Source organism: Chelonia mydas, chromosome 1 (genome assembly GCF_015237465.2).
Source record: "Chelonia mydas isolate rCheMyd1 chromosome 1, rCheMyd1.pri.v2, whole genome shotgun sequence".
NCBI classification, from domain to species: Eukaryota; Metazoa; Chordata; order Testudines; family Cheloniidae; genus Chelonia; species Chelonia mydas.
The window spans coordinates 270,513,627-270,528,453 of NC_057849.1; the positions used below are offsets into that span (position 1 = coordinate 270,513,627).

The following is a 14,827-nucleotide window of genomic DNA, read 5'->3' on the forward strand; positions in this document are numbered from 1 at the left end:
ACCATCTAAATGTGAATATTAATTTCTTCCTGAATTGTTTTCCTTCCTTGTTTGAAATGAAAGGCTAAAATAACATGTTAATAAAATAAGAGATGATTTGTCAAACTAAATGTTTATTTAGGATATATATTTTTTTAATTCAGCCTGTAAAATTACTGATTTTGTTTTCACTGATTTAGTTTTAATTAAGTCAGACATGTTAGATCTATGCTACTTGAAACTAAGCTAATAGGAGGACTCCTAACCAGATTTTTTAAGAGCTATTTTTGTTGGTTATTGTTGAGCTCACTCTAATGTGAATATAATTTGAAATAAATAAGGAGACTCTGCATAAGAAACAAGACTTCAGTATCAATTAAAATGTTATTGAATTAAACTGTGATTCTCATGATTCTTTTCATGTTTCATATCTACAGTAAAGCAAGACAAATAGGCAATTTTAGGTAATCAACGGTATATTTAAACAAAAACATATGCATAACCACAAGGATAAAAACCAATGTTGAGATTATCAAACAAAATGTTTCATGTGAGAAATTACATTTGTGCATTGTGACAGACATGTTAGCGGAAACTTTTTAGAAATTCAGTAGTCAAAATAAATATTTAATAAAAAAAATCATGCTTACTTGGTGACAAAATATCAAACAATAGAGGAGTTTGGTGCTTGGAAGTAAATCAGAAGGTACATTTCCTTATGTTAAACAGTGCTGAAATTAGTGGCTTAATTATTATAACACTGCCATAAAGAGTAGGTAAATCATTTTTATAATTAGTTTATGTTGACAGTCACAAGACTAAAATACTGTTCGATGAATGCAAATAATAAAGCCAGTTTACTATACATAATGAATAATTTATTACACCATGGAATCAATTGATACAAATGCTCCATGGACCACTGCACAGCATACTAGTTACTGAGATGCATTTGTCAGTGTCCAGTGAACTTAGGAGCAAATGAACCAACCCCCCCCCAAAGGTTTGATGTACAATGATTTTTTACAACTTGGTGACTGGTAGTAGAGAAAGATGCATATGCATTTTTTTCAAAAGGAAAAACCACAGTAAAATGTCATGAGAGCACCACAGGATTTCTATTTATCAGTTAGATAAAATAGTACAAATTATTTTTATAGTAAATGAAGAACAATTAAAACATTATTGTGTCATCCCATATTTAGAAAACAGTTGCATTTATTATTTTAGAGTGTTGTTTCATCAGTGTATATTGTTTGAAAAAAATTACCTTAAAAATACCACTGGTGACAGTGCGTGTTGTTTATTCTTTGTTAAGCTCTGGAACACTAGTAATGCAAATAAAAGTTTACTGCATAGTGAAGATCTAGAAAGATTTCAATGGCTGACACATACTGAAATTTAGAAAAAGTTAATAAAAATAGAATCATACAGAATCAAGCTGCAATGTATCTGGGTTACCCCATTAACTCTCCATTGAGATTTTTTTATGCTTCCTTGAGAATACTGTTACAGGGTCTCTCTGGCCACCAGTATTTTAGTGTTAGAGTGCCATTCTTCACCATTAGAAGATCCATGTTTTCTTCTCATACTCAACCCCCAACTCAAAAAAAAAACTTGATTAAATGTTACAGGTTTCTCGACAGATTATACTCTGTGTTGTAAAGCAGCCCTCTTCTGCTTGTTAAATGATATGCTGTCAATATTCTTTCCACTTTCAAAGCACCAGTCTAATTTCCAGTTTGATCAAACATTATGCAATAATTAAAAGTTGCGTCCTCCCCCTGCTCTATTGTGACATGATAAAGGCTATTCACCATTTAAAATCCGTTCGATCTCTTCTAGTCTTTTCAAAGCAGCAACTCTTTTTTTTTTCAATGTCTTTGATTTCTTTTGTAGATTTTTTTTAGTCTCTTTGTCTGTGTTATTTTTGCCTGTTCGTTTCTTGCTATTTGACTGTCCTTTGTTAATGTTACTATTCAATGTCTGGGTGGTTTTCTGTTCATTTTTTACTTCTTTCAAGTTTTCAAATGGAATTTTTTTTTCCCCCACAGCTGCAGTCCCATCTGCTGGAAATGTTGACTGTTCTGCAGCACCAAGCAATGAAATTTTACTTCTGACTATATTTAAATGCCGTTGAATATATTCCTCATGCGGTGCTAATGCTAATGTCTCAACAAGACATTTTTCTGCTTTTATTAAGTCTCGTTCCTCAAAATAAACTACACAAAGATTATGTTTTCCTTGTACATTGTTAGGATCCATTTCCAGGATTTTTTCAAAACACTTTTTAGCTCCACTTATATCTTTCTTTTGGTTCATTAAGATGTCTCCCTTTAAAATCAGACCTTTGGTATGATCAGGATAATATCTCAGTAACTCTTCCAGGACTGGCAAAGCCATCAGCTCTTTTGCAGTCTGAGAATAAAGCAGTGCCAAATTAAACAAAGCGCTTCGGAAGCCTGGTTGTAACCTTATGGCTTTCTTCATCCAAGACTCTGCTTCAGCATCTCTTTTGTCATCCATCGCCAGCATACCCAAGTTGAAGTAGCCATTTGCATCTTGTGCTTCCTCTTTCACATAACTTAACAGCCTTTTCTTGGCTTCAGGTCTAAGTGTAGGGTCACCTAAAGTGACAGAAAATATATTACACATATTTTTGCAAACATTTTCAGAATAGCCCTGAAAAATGTTAACATAATCCCTAAACTAAAAAGTAACATTCTTTAATATTATATATGCTTAGCATTAAATAAAGCTGCAGAAATGGCGCGGTCTCAAATGCTACTTAATATCTTTGAAGGCTATAAAAGATATAAACATATCATAGTGCTCTTCCCTGTTGAAGAAGAAGATTTAGTTTTGATATGATAGATCCAAATAATGGGATCTCTACAAGTCTGAGAAGATGTGAGCAAACAGAATGAGGAGAAAAGGTCAATTCAGACAAATAGCTCTTGCAAAGGCAATCAGAGTGAAAGGACCTCATTTTACTGTTAAAGAACAGATTTTAAGGCTGGGAGGGACAATTAGATCATCATGTCTGACCTCAAAGCCAAGCTAAAATATCTTCCAACAGCATATCAAATCCAAGATCATAGAATCTTCCACAATTACAGACAGCCCATGTAATCTATTTTAGACCTTTTAAAGTTCTTGTGTTTCAAATTTTGTCAGGTATGATTTTTGCTTAAATACTGGAGCACACACTGCAAAGAGGTTGCCGTCTGATCAGGTTATGGTGAAAACAAACTAACCGCTCATTGCACCGTTTTATGACACTCCACTACATATATTTTAGCATGGGATTTTGCTCAACTTTATGTAGAATACACACTATGCCTATTAAGAGGCAGTTCACTCTTCTTTTCTCCACAGTAAAAAGTAAATTTGTAACTAGTTACTTTTGCCACATAATCTTAGTAACTGCCAATGTGCATATACAGGGTTTATGTAACCATACTTTTCAAAAACTTCTACTAGAAATTAAGCAAAATAAGTGAACACTGATGTAGATTTACATTAGCCACTGACATTACAAGGCAACATATAGAAAGAGGCAGGTATTCTTTAACATCAGCTTTAAAGCCCAATGAAGTCAATGGAAACTTTTAGTCAGTGAAGAATAGATAAATGTATGTGAAATAGTTGTCAACATTTACAAGCATTTTGGGAAACTGGTTAGAGACAAGGATTTTATGTATGCTCTATACCAGGGGTGGCCAAACTGTGGCTAGTGAGCCACATGCAGCTCTTTTACAGTCAAAGTGCAGCTCCCGGAGCTCACCATGTCCCCCACATGCCTAACAGACTGGCAGGGAGGGGAGCTCGTGGCTTCTGGGAGGCCCATGGGGAAGAAGCCTCAAGCCACACCACCCTGCTGCAGGCAGAAGCCAAAAGCCCCAGCAGGTGAGTCCTACAGGGGCTGAAGCCCTGAGCCCTGGCAGGTGCGCTTGGCTCTTGAGGTTATGAAAATCATCATATGTGGCTCAGAGGGTCAATAAACTTGGCCACCCCTGCTCTATATGCATAAGAAGGTACCTTAAAAATAAGAAAAATAATGCAGACTTAAAAACAAGCACAAACATCAGATGGGTTACATGCACAAGTAAAACCTTGGTAAAACTAAAGAAGTTTCATAGGGTCTAGAAAAGCCTAGAGGGGCAATGATGAGAGGAAATTGCAGTTCTTGAGAAAAACAGAATGTGACTGTTTTCTAAAGATGACAAGTCAGACATCATTAGAAGCTTAATCACAGTGTGTGTAAATCATAGAATCATAGAATATCAGGGTTGGAAGGGACTTCAGGAGGTCATCTAGTCCAACCCCCTGCTCAAAGCAGGACCAATCTCCAATTTTTGCCACAGATCCCTAAATGGCCCCCTCAAGGATTAAACTCACAACCCTGGGTTTAGCAGGCCAATGCTCAAACCACTGATCTATCCCTCCCCCAAGGAAGGGTTAAATGGTGTCTGGGACCCTTAAACAACACCCACACCACCAAGTACCTGCCCCTACCTTCTCTCCCAAATACAAATATAGAGTAGATGTTTTAGGCAAACCAACATACCAGATTCTTGCATGAGTAGCGCAGAATTGAACAATGCCAGTTTATGTTTAGGATTAAGTTCTAACGCCCGGTTGAAGTTCTTCAGGGCTTCTGTTGGATCTTTTAGTTCAATGTAAACAATTGCCAAGTTGTACCACAGGTCTGCATTGGTTCTGTCCAATTCCAGGGCTCTAAGATAAGCTTCCTTCGCTTTCACAGGCTTATTCATTTTTAAAAGTAATTCACCCCTGTCGAGGAACCAAATTTCTGTTTAACTTTCATGCCGAAGAAACATACACATATATTTTACAATAAAAAGTTATTAACAGTTTGTTTCCCTAAATTTGAGGGCTGTGGTGCAGAAGTAAAGAAAACTTTAAATAATCAGATCATTTTATATGAAATCCTATTAAGACCTAGTCAGCAGGCTTTAAAAAGGCCGCACTGCAGACACAGGAATTTAGGGCAGAGCTTGCTGTACTGTCCATTTGAACAGGCTGTAGTTTGGAGCCCCAACCCCAGAGGATATGAAAAGAATGTTGTGAGTAAGCATTCTTTAAAGCAGGATGGTTTATACTCACATATGAAGTTACAACGTAGAACAAGCTTGGGGGCAAATTACCAGTAGTAGAAGTTCATAAACTGGGAACGAATTATGATATTTGACTACAACCAACAAAACTGTATCTTGTTTTCAAATGTAAACTGACAGATTTTTTCCCCCTATTCTTAAATAAACAGTTCAAAACTAATTCCCTTATAGAGTAAATAAATTAAGTTGTTTATTGGCGTTCTGTAATATTAAACAAAACTTTAGTATATTTTGAAGAATAAACAATCTCCCCAAATCAACAAAAATACCTGCTAATGTAAGCCTGTTTGAAATCTGGCCTCATACTAATTGCTTGTCGATACAACTGATCTGCTTCTTCAAGGCGAGATTCGTTTGCCCGAATCAAGTTTGCAAGATTTATATATACATTTAGATGGTTAGGAGCAACTCGTGCTGCGTATTTTTTACCTGGGATAATCTGGCCAAAAAAAATAAATAAATAAAAAATAAACCAGTGGAAAGCTAAAAACAAAATCAGAAAGAACGCATATAGTTAAATGCATGAAGCTGCTTTCCAAACTTCTTTTATCATCAAGGTAACATAGGATATATAACAACTTGAACTTACAATGCCATGTTAGCACTGATAATATACATTCTAAAACATCATAAATCCCTTCCCTTCAAAAAAAAAAAACAGGAGAGTGCAATTTGATATGCCAAGAAGCTTATTTAAAAAAAAAAAAAAAGCCATACCTCGGGACTCCTACCATGGTGCTGGGCACCGAGCTCGGGGCTTCTTCCGCCAGTGGCTCCTGGGGTTGGGGGCTTCCGCTCCTGCCGGCTGCAGCCAGGGTAGCCCAGGCTCAGGGCCTCTCCCCTACCCCAGCCAAGGCAGCCCGGGACTGGGACTTCCAGCCCCCAGCCGGGGCTCAGGGCAGTCTGGGCTTGAGGCTTCAGCCCTGCAACTGAAATCGGGGCTCAACGCACCCAGGCTCAGGGCTTCTTCCCCTAGGGCTCCTGCTGGGGCTCAGGGTGACCCAGTTAGGGCTTCTTCCTTGGGGCTTCTTCTGAGTTTGAGACCCCCACAGTTACAACACCCTGAAATTTCAGATGTAAACATCTGAAATTGACCAATTTTAAATCCCTCTGGTTGTGAAATTGACCAGAATAGGCCGTGAATTTGGTAGGGCCCTACTCACGCTAGCTGGGTATGCAGCATCAGTACTCTACAGACCATCATAACTGTAGACATACCTAGAAAGATTTCAAAGGATGGTAGTTAAAAAACATTACTACTTACCTGTGGCATCAGTGATTTAGCAATCATGTATGATTCTTCCGCTTCTTTGGTTTTGTTTAAATTTTTATAAGTTCTTCCTACATTCATGTGGGCACCAATATCATCTTAAAAAAAAATTTGATATACCATTCATGTCTCATATAAGTAAGTGTCTTTAAAAATCTATGCCTCATGAATATTAAATATTAATGCCTCCATTATAAATGTAAGCCAAAGGAATATTAAGGAGTCATTGATGCCTGCTGGAAAAGTGATAAAATATTCTAAATGAATTGGATTTTGGTTACACTTCTTGTGGATCTTCCCCTTTCTCCTTTTATTAAAGAAGGAATTTTTTATTGAAATACATCTGATGGCTGAAGAGTTCTAACTTTTCCTGACACTTCTCACCTGAAATCACAGTTCTGTTTGTGACAATAAAAGAAAAGTCTTCACAATAACTAACTGTGGATGAACCAAAATGGTGTACAAGCCTCTGCACAGGGACAAGTTACACTGCATAAGAATTATATAAAAATTATGACTTTAGGTTTAGAGTAAGCAGGAGATAAAAATTAAGAGTTTCTCTTTTATAAAGACATGGATATTGTGACAAAACGGCTGATGTTGGTACGGCAGGTCCCGTGCTTTTCTTGGCAGAGGGGCTAGGACGCCACCCCTTGACCCTGTTCTTGGGGCACCCAGGGCCCCACTAGTTGTCTGGATAGGTGGTAGAGGAGGGAAGTGGGGGAGAGGTCTGGGTTTGCTCCTCACTCTGAGCCTCAGCCTCTCTCAACCCCTGTGGGTTTCTTACCCTCTTCCACCTTGGGCAGGGTTACCCTCAGTCCTTGACGCTGGGGAAGGGTTTCCCTTCCTCCAGTTCTCTGGTCTTTCAATTCTCAGCAACACACCTCCCAACTCCAGTCCTCTCTCCGTCCTCGCTACACACTGTCTGCCTGAAGCAGGGGTTTTTTATTAGGTTCCTGACAGGGCCTTAAATTGGCTACAGGTGCTCCAATGAACCTGTAGTAATCTTCCCTAGAGTACAGAGAACCATGCCTTAATTAGCCTAGAGCTTATATATCTCCCCTCTCCCACTGTTCCTTTGCCCTGCTGTGTCACAATATACAAAAGAAAAAGTAACACAGGAAAACATTATAAGCAGAATTGTGTCAAGGTTATTTATTCATAAGAACTCAGTAGATCCCTTTTAGGGTTTTCAAACTCGGTAAAAATCGATTCTTGGCTAAAGCACTCAATGTTCAGAAGCTGATGTTAGAACACTGAACAAGATTGTTCTAAGCATACTTTCTACATCATCCCATACATTTTGATTCCATATGTGAGAACATTATCTAGGAAAGAATCTGAGGTGAACGACTGCAGTACTTTCTACGTGGCTATCCAGCAGATCAGTTCAAGTAGAATTGACAAGAGGATGACAAATCGGCTCACATGGATCAATGTTTTTATATGACTTTCTAGTGAGAGACTTTTCAAAGACCAGATTATAAGCATTTTTACAAAGTTCTTTTACAGACGAAGGCAGACCTTACGTGCTCGTCTTGAATCAAACAAAATACCCTTTGGGCTTAAAGCACTGACATCCCAAAACAGAACCCAATGGAGCTTTTTATGTCTTCTTTACAGAATAAGGCAGAGGAAGTAATCAAATAAACCCTACATGATGGAGAAGACAAAGTCTGATAAGAGCAGCAAATGGATCTGAATACTAACCACCTCACTAAAATACAAAACCACTCTTCAAAGTTACCTTTCAAGAAGCCAGAAATGACTTCCAATTCTCTTTAGAAAATTTCTGTTTTCCTTTCTTTTGGCTAAATTTACACAGTTATTTGAACATATTAATCTCAGATATCTTTATTGACAAAGGAAGTGAGTGCAATCTATAACAGTTTTGTGACCCCATAGTTTAATACACAGCACTTAAAAGGTTAATTCATAATTGAGTAATGGCAAGATGAAACATCAAAGCAAAACAATTATTTCTAAAGCTTTTTGAAAACAGTAATAGTACTAGCGGTTTGAAGTCATTTTGAGACTACAAAACCACAAACAAACCACTAAAACAGAAAGAATGTGGCATACAAAAGCTAAATGATCATAAGGGTTTTTGGTTAGCAATTTTTCTCTCACCATGGCAGTTTAAGTGCAAAGAACCTTGGGTGACAATAATCCTTTTTCACTCTCTCCCCTTTGTTTTTAAACAGCTAACACCCTGTTAACAGCTGTAACTGCATCGAAAAAAAATAATCAAAACAAAACACCCAACCATACAATTAATTATAATGCACTCCAAAACCACAACTCCTACATAATAAAACATGTACTGTGCATTGTATAGAATGTCAAAAAGCACACCAAATTTTGTGTGTAGTGCTCCACAAATATGATATGCATGTTAAACTGTAAGTTATTTACTTTTTCCTTTCAGATAGGTTTGAAAACTAAAAAAATATAACAGTATTACCTGCATCCTTTGTGTCAATACAGTATTAACAATACATAAAGTATAAGGAATATTTATTTAGTATTAATATTGCTTATGTACTTAAGCTTCATTAACCTCTGTTACAACTTAGACTGTATTCCTTTTAAGAGATTAAAAACCCTGCATTTCTGTAGATCCACAAAACTTCACTCAGAAAAGTTTACAATAAGATAATATTTTGTCCACATTTCTTACAGAGAATAATCTCGCTATAGTCAACCCACTAAATATATTACATGATTTAAAGTTCACTTACGGAAACAAACATAATTAATGCAGAAGTAATTTCTTGAAAGAGTGCACTTAGAATAAACTACAAAAAGAGAGATTCCCTTAAAGTATCAAATTATTAAGAAGAAATCATCAACACCACTGAATGCACCTGAGTAAATGAAACTCATCGATAACTTTTACCTGGTTGCACTTGTGTGGCCTGTATGAAGAATTTCAAAGCTCTTTCAAAGTTCTTTTCATTTTCTAGAGCATGACCCACATTATTCCACAGTTTGGCATTGTTCTTATTTACCTGAATATGGAAGGCATACAGATATTAAATTTCAAGTATATATCACTTAGAGTGCTTTTAACTATACTGAATACATTTAAAGAAGCAAAGCAAATAATTTAGAAAGTTACATAAATTCCATGAAACTACTATGTAAAAAGAATATCAAATCACAGATTGGGAGAATTACAGCAAGTAAAGTAAACTTGTTGCCCAGGATCTGTTTTATTTACCAGGCTCTGTCAAATTCAATCCTTATAAAAGTCCAAAACCCATCCAATCTGTATTACAATTCTTAAAGGGGAATGGGCATCCAAGAGTAAACAGACTCCTCCATCTCACCTTTAATTCAAAGATGGCTTATTTTTGGGGCTCACATTTTTCAGAGATTTGGTCCTCAATAGAATAAATGCATCTGTGGGTTCATCCAAATGATCAACCATGCTCTACAACACCTTCAAAAGTGTGCTTATTGTGCTTACTCACAATCAAGAAAAAGCCCCAATACCTTATTTTTTTTTTGCACATTAATTCCAATGTGAGATGACACACTGGTTTTAAAACATTCTCAGAAGCAATTATTTGGGCATAAGGATTGCCATGATGTAACATAACTTGTAAACCAAACACTGCAATTCTCCAATATTATCTTGCTCAGCTGCACTTAGAATTTTGAAGAAACTGGCTAAAAAGGTCCCACTGCACAGTAAGTAGTGGGGGGCCATTGTCTGGCTTGCTGGAAAATGGTGTGTGCCCTTTTAAGGACTAGAGAGCCAGGGAATGATTTTCTGCTGCAGCTGCACACCAGGCCAGTGTTGGGACACTGACCCATCCTAACTCCAAGTGACCGAAAGAGAGGGGGAATTATATAGGTCCATGCCAGGGCAGGAAAAGCCCTGTTTTACCTGGACCAGACAGAGCAGTGCCCACCCTTGCTCCAACATAAGTGGTGAAATATGGAGGTTTGTCAGAATCCACTGTGGGCATTGCACTAGTTGCTTCTTTATTTAAGGGTTGGGAAGGAATTTTTCACTCACCACCAGATTGGCCAAAGAGAACGGTTTTTTATTTCCACCTCCCCCACAGCAGGTTCATGGGAGCTTAATTGGGGCAAACATGAAATGAGAGTTAGGCTATGATATTGCAACTAATTATGTAAATGTGGGGTGGATGTCCAGTGCAGGTACTCCACATGGAATGGATAGTGATCAGAAATGGCAAAGGATTTAAACATAGTCGTCTTTAAAGGAGCAGAAATACGGGGGGAGGGTTGTGGCTCCTATGACTGGAATGGCAGGGACCCAATCCCCTCTTCTTTATAGCCCTCCCCCCTTAATCCTCATTTGAGGTGGGGGATGGCAAGGTCCGATCAGCAGGTTGGCTGAGGACCAGGATGGGTAAGGGGGAGGGCTGATGGAAGCCCACCGGGTATATTTATTGAAACAATTATGGAATTACCAGAACTGAACATTTTTATCTGCCGGGTACTCCCAGACATTTAAGCATAAAACTGCGGCTTAATTAAACCACATCTAGCGTCTCCTGTCCTTTCAGTGCAGCCAATTATCCATTATCTACTTGCCCTACGCCACTTTGAAACATAATACTGTACCTTTAAAGCTGACATAAATAAGGTGTATTCTGATTCCCAATCCCAGTTTCTGTGCAGTGTTTTTAAGGCATGAGTGAATAGCACTACAGACAGACAAACCAAGGACAGCTTTCTCAGCACACTGTTAAACAAAAAAACCAAAACCAAATTAAAACCAGAGGTGTAAAAATACTGGACCACTACACTATTTCAATATTATGCTAAGGGGGATATTTTACCTCCTTCCAGAGAGTAGGTATAATTGTTACTCATTGGAGAGTTAAAGCAAGAAAAGGGAACATTTTGCAATTGATATTGTAATTTATTCCAACTGAACACTAGCAACTAATTTAAACTCTGAACTTTGAGGAACAGAATATTTAGCCTCAAACTTTTGTTATTTACTGTATCAATTATAATGTCACAATGTCCATTTGATAAATAAGTTTATTACAATAATCCACAACACTTTTCTAAAACTAAAATAAGAAAGTGGGAGGTCCTTACATATGACAAACTCAAAAGTCCAATTCAAAATTAAGGCAATGAATGGGATCCTGAAGTCAAATGAAAAAGTTATTTAAGTATTTTAAAAAGCAGATATTGAGAATGCCTACTAGGTGATCTATTCAATTATCTTTGTCTAATACAGGACCATCCTATACAAGCTTTTTAATGCACAATTTCTCTAACTTTTACATAGTTTGGACATCATCTTAGTGGAGAGGTTGTCTCCTGGACCAACTTATCTATTCACAATCACATAACAGCCTGTGGCCACTACAATTTCTTAAACGGAAGAAAGTTTTAATGTATCTTTAGCTCTTTTTAAATCAGTTTTAAAAACTGAAAATAATGAGGAAAATTCAGCATTAGGTGACCAGCCTGTTCCTCAATACAACTTCATCAACAAGGATGTATTTTGACGTTCTAAGGCCCGTGTCATACAGGAGGCCAGATTAGATGACCACAGTGGTCACTTTTGGCCTGAAATGATGAAACTTCTTTTTCTAGAGTTTATTTTCTATCCAGACTGGGTGTTTTGGGGGGTGCTACTTGATTTATCTGAGACAGATATAGAAAATATGGTAGCAGCCTGATCATTTGGACCCCAAATCCTAATCCATCCACTGGGAAAAAACTAGTAAGGACACAGTAACCTTCTGGTAAATACATTTAAAAATTGTTTGGTTTTAAGAAAGCTTTAAAATGCTTCTCTTATGCAACCATGTAAATGTAAACAACTTGCAGTGGCTCGTTGTCAATTGTTTCTTATATTGTATGTTCTATGATAATTGTTCCCTGTGTGCTGTATTTTTGGAATAAGAGTGAGGGACTACTGCTTCCCTAGGGGGCATGATGAAAACAAAGGTCTTTTTTATACTACAGTAGCATTTAAAATGTTTTAGATATTGTGCAGACCTATGAGGAAGACAGGCCAGAAAACTATGGCAATTGGCACATGCCTTATTTATATAATCAATCCTTGCCCCTTTACCAAGACATCATTAGTTCTCTTTTCAAAAAGAGAACTAATGCTATTCCCACACCTTCCTGAGACAATGGGGCCTCTCTCTTTACGCAAGACCCTCTAGGTGCCTGTGCGAACGGTCCAGGGACACCTGAGACCTTCCTATGAACATAATGTCCAGGGGGCAGGGGAAAGGCTCTACAGATGGCAGGTATCAGACAGCAGGAAATCTCATGTCCATTTATAGGGCATTTGCTCTCATATCACTGTAGTCCTAGGGCTGTGAAAGTGAGACTGGGAGTTTGTGCAATGTCTCCTATAGGGTGGCCCTGTACACAGAAGCTGCCACTGTCCATCCTTAGCTCTGCATCTCATAAAACTAAATCAGTAATCAACATTTTTAAATATACAGCAAACTGAAATATATTTTATATGTACATTATATAAACTATGCAGTTCAATATACACAGGTGACAATATTTGTCCTTTAAATAAAGTATAAGTCAAGTTTGAACATATTCTCCTTAGAACAAATTCTTAATTTACATTTCTTTGTGTGTAATCTTTAGAAAGTGTATAGCAATGCTAAGGAAAACAAAATTAAACATTTGTGTTTCTTTTATCTAAAAACAGATGGGACTAATTATTAGGCTTAGAAAGGCGAGGTCTACTTAGCAGCAACATTAGCATGTAACTTGAAATAAAGAATTTTGCACTGCAATAGAAAATATTTGGTTTCAAAGAAACTTTTTATTTTTTAAAAATTTTTATTAAAGAAAAAAACAATTATTGACACTAACACCCTTTGGAAAAAGGTAAATCACAGAGAATATAAAAATCATGAAGAAATGCTCAGTAGTGAACCATACACTCTGTTGAAAGCACCCCTCAGGTTACAAGATGAAAGCCTACCTGCACTGTAAATTCTGCTATCACCTGAAAGACACTCCCAATTTGCTTTTTACCAATACATTATAGAAACTTAATTACACAAGTCAAATCCTTCGAGCTTACAATTTGTGGATCAGGAGAAAGAGGGAGGTAAGGACTACCTTCCTTTCTTAACATTTGATTCAGTTTCCAAATTCAATCTCAAAACAAATTTTAACCCAATTATTCTACACTTAAACAACTGTAAAATATCTTTTCAATTCAGATGTGCAAAGGCACAAAGAATTAGAAATATTAAAAGCTAATAAAGTGCTCAGGATAAAGGATTGCGAATTAATCAGGGAAATTTCAAAGAAACCCAAATACTCTTCTGTGAAGGTGGTGATATGAATTCCACGATTGCTTCACAATATTTGAACCTGTAATATTAAGTGATGCAATGGGATTAAGTACATTAGCCTTTCATATTTGCATATGTACAGTGCAGACACTTTAAAAGCAAGACACTACCACAAGGCAGAACAACATTTTGAAAGCATCTGTGATAATGGTATGGGATCTATGTTCATCCTACACATAAACCAACAAAAGTAGCTTCTTTTACCTTCAAGTTTTAGTTCAAGAAGTATATTTAAAACAAAAGTAATTTTAAAATTACATACAGGCCCTTAATCTGAGACAGTTTTCAAGATGTCATTGGTTCCTCTGACTGGTGATCATTTTTTAATAGAAAAAAAGGACAGATTTCAACATAAGCAGGTGAGTAAATATGTTTCTCCCTATTCAAAATTTGTTTTCAAACAAAAGACTCATTACCACCTAAAAATAGCAGAAAGGTTGAATTTCACGGCTCTCTCATTGCAAGAATCTACAAGAGCCAAATGAACACCACATTTTAAAGCAATGACATTATAGGTCCAAATAACATTTTGAATACTAGTTAAAATTACTGCACCGCATCTTAAGCGGGGAGGGCCGGGGTACATGGTCTGGCTTGGTGGGGAAGTGGCAAGGATGTTGCTGTAGCTGCAGAGCAGATCAGTGTGAGGATCCTAACTTGTCTCTGCCCCCGGTGACCAGAAGATGGGGGAGAGTACATAGGTAGAAGCTGGGTTGGGGAAGCCCTCTGGACCAACCGAAGCAGCACCCACCCTTGAAAGTGGTGAAATACTAGGTTTGGTCATGATCCACTGTGAGCTCCCACGATAGGTGCTGCTTTTTCAGGGGGCTGGGAAGAAATTTCCTCCTCACTGCCAGACTGACCGAGGCAAAGTAATGGGTTCGGGGGGGGGGGGGGGGGGGGGGGGGGGGGGGGGGGGGGGAAGGGGGGCGAGGGAGGAAAGGGAAGCTTATTTGGGGTAAGCAAGGAACAGGCATTAGTCTATGAGGTTGCAACTCAATTCTGTGGGGTGGATGTCCAGTGCAGATACTCCATAGGCAAAGGATACAGTGATCAGATAGTTTGGTAAAGGATTTAAAGAAGGCATTTGTTAA

The 14,827-nt window shown here is 37.6% G+C and overlaps 1 protein-coding gene across 3 annotated transcripts in view; it reads right to left on the reverse strand.

Moving 5' to 3' along the window:
* Positions 1-437: 437 nt before the first annotated feature.
* TMTC3 (transmembrane O-mannosyltransferase targeting cadherins 3) overlaps positions 438-14,827 on the reverse strand; it is a 43,652-nt gene continuing 29,262 nt past the window's right edge. For all 3 annotated transcript variants that reach the window (XM_007059210.4, XM_043546539.1, XM_043546538.1), the window contains 6 exons: positions 10,993-11,113; positions 9,290-9,401; positions 6,385-6,488; positions 5,390-5,559; positions 4,550-4,776; positions 438-2,606 (listed from right to left, as the gene is read on the reverse strand). In XM_007059210.4, coding sequence (XP_007059272.2) covers positions 1,789-2,606; positions 4,550-4,776; positions 5,390-5,559; positions 6,385-6,488; positions 9,290-9,401; positions 10,993-11,113 — 1,552 coding nt within the window. In that variant the 3' untranslated portion in view covers positions 438-1,788. The remainder of the gene's footprint in view (positions 2,607-4,549; positions 4,777-5,389; positions 5,560-6,384; positions 6,489-9,289; positions 9,402-10,992; positions 11,114-14,827) is intronic.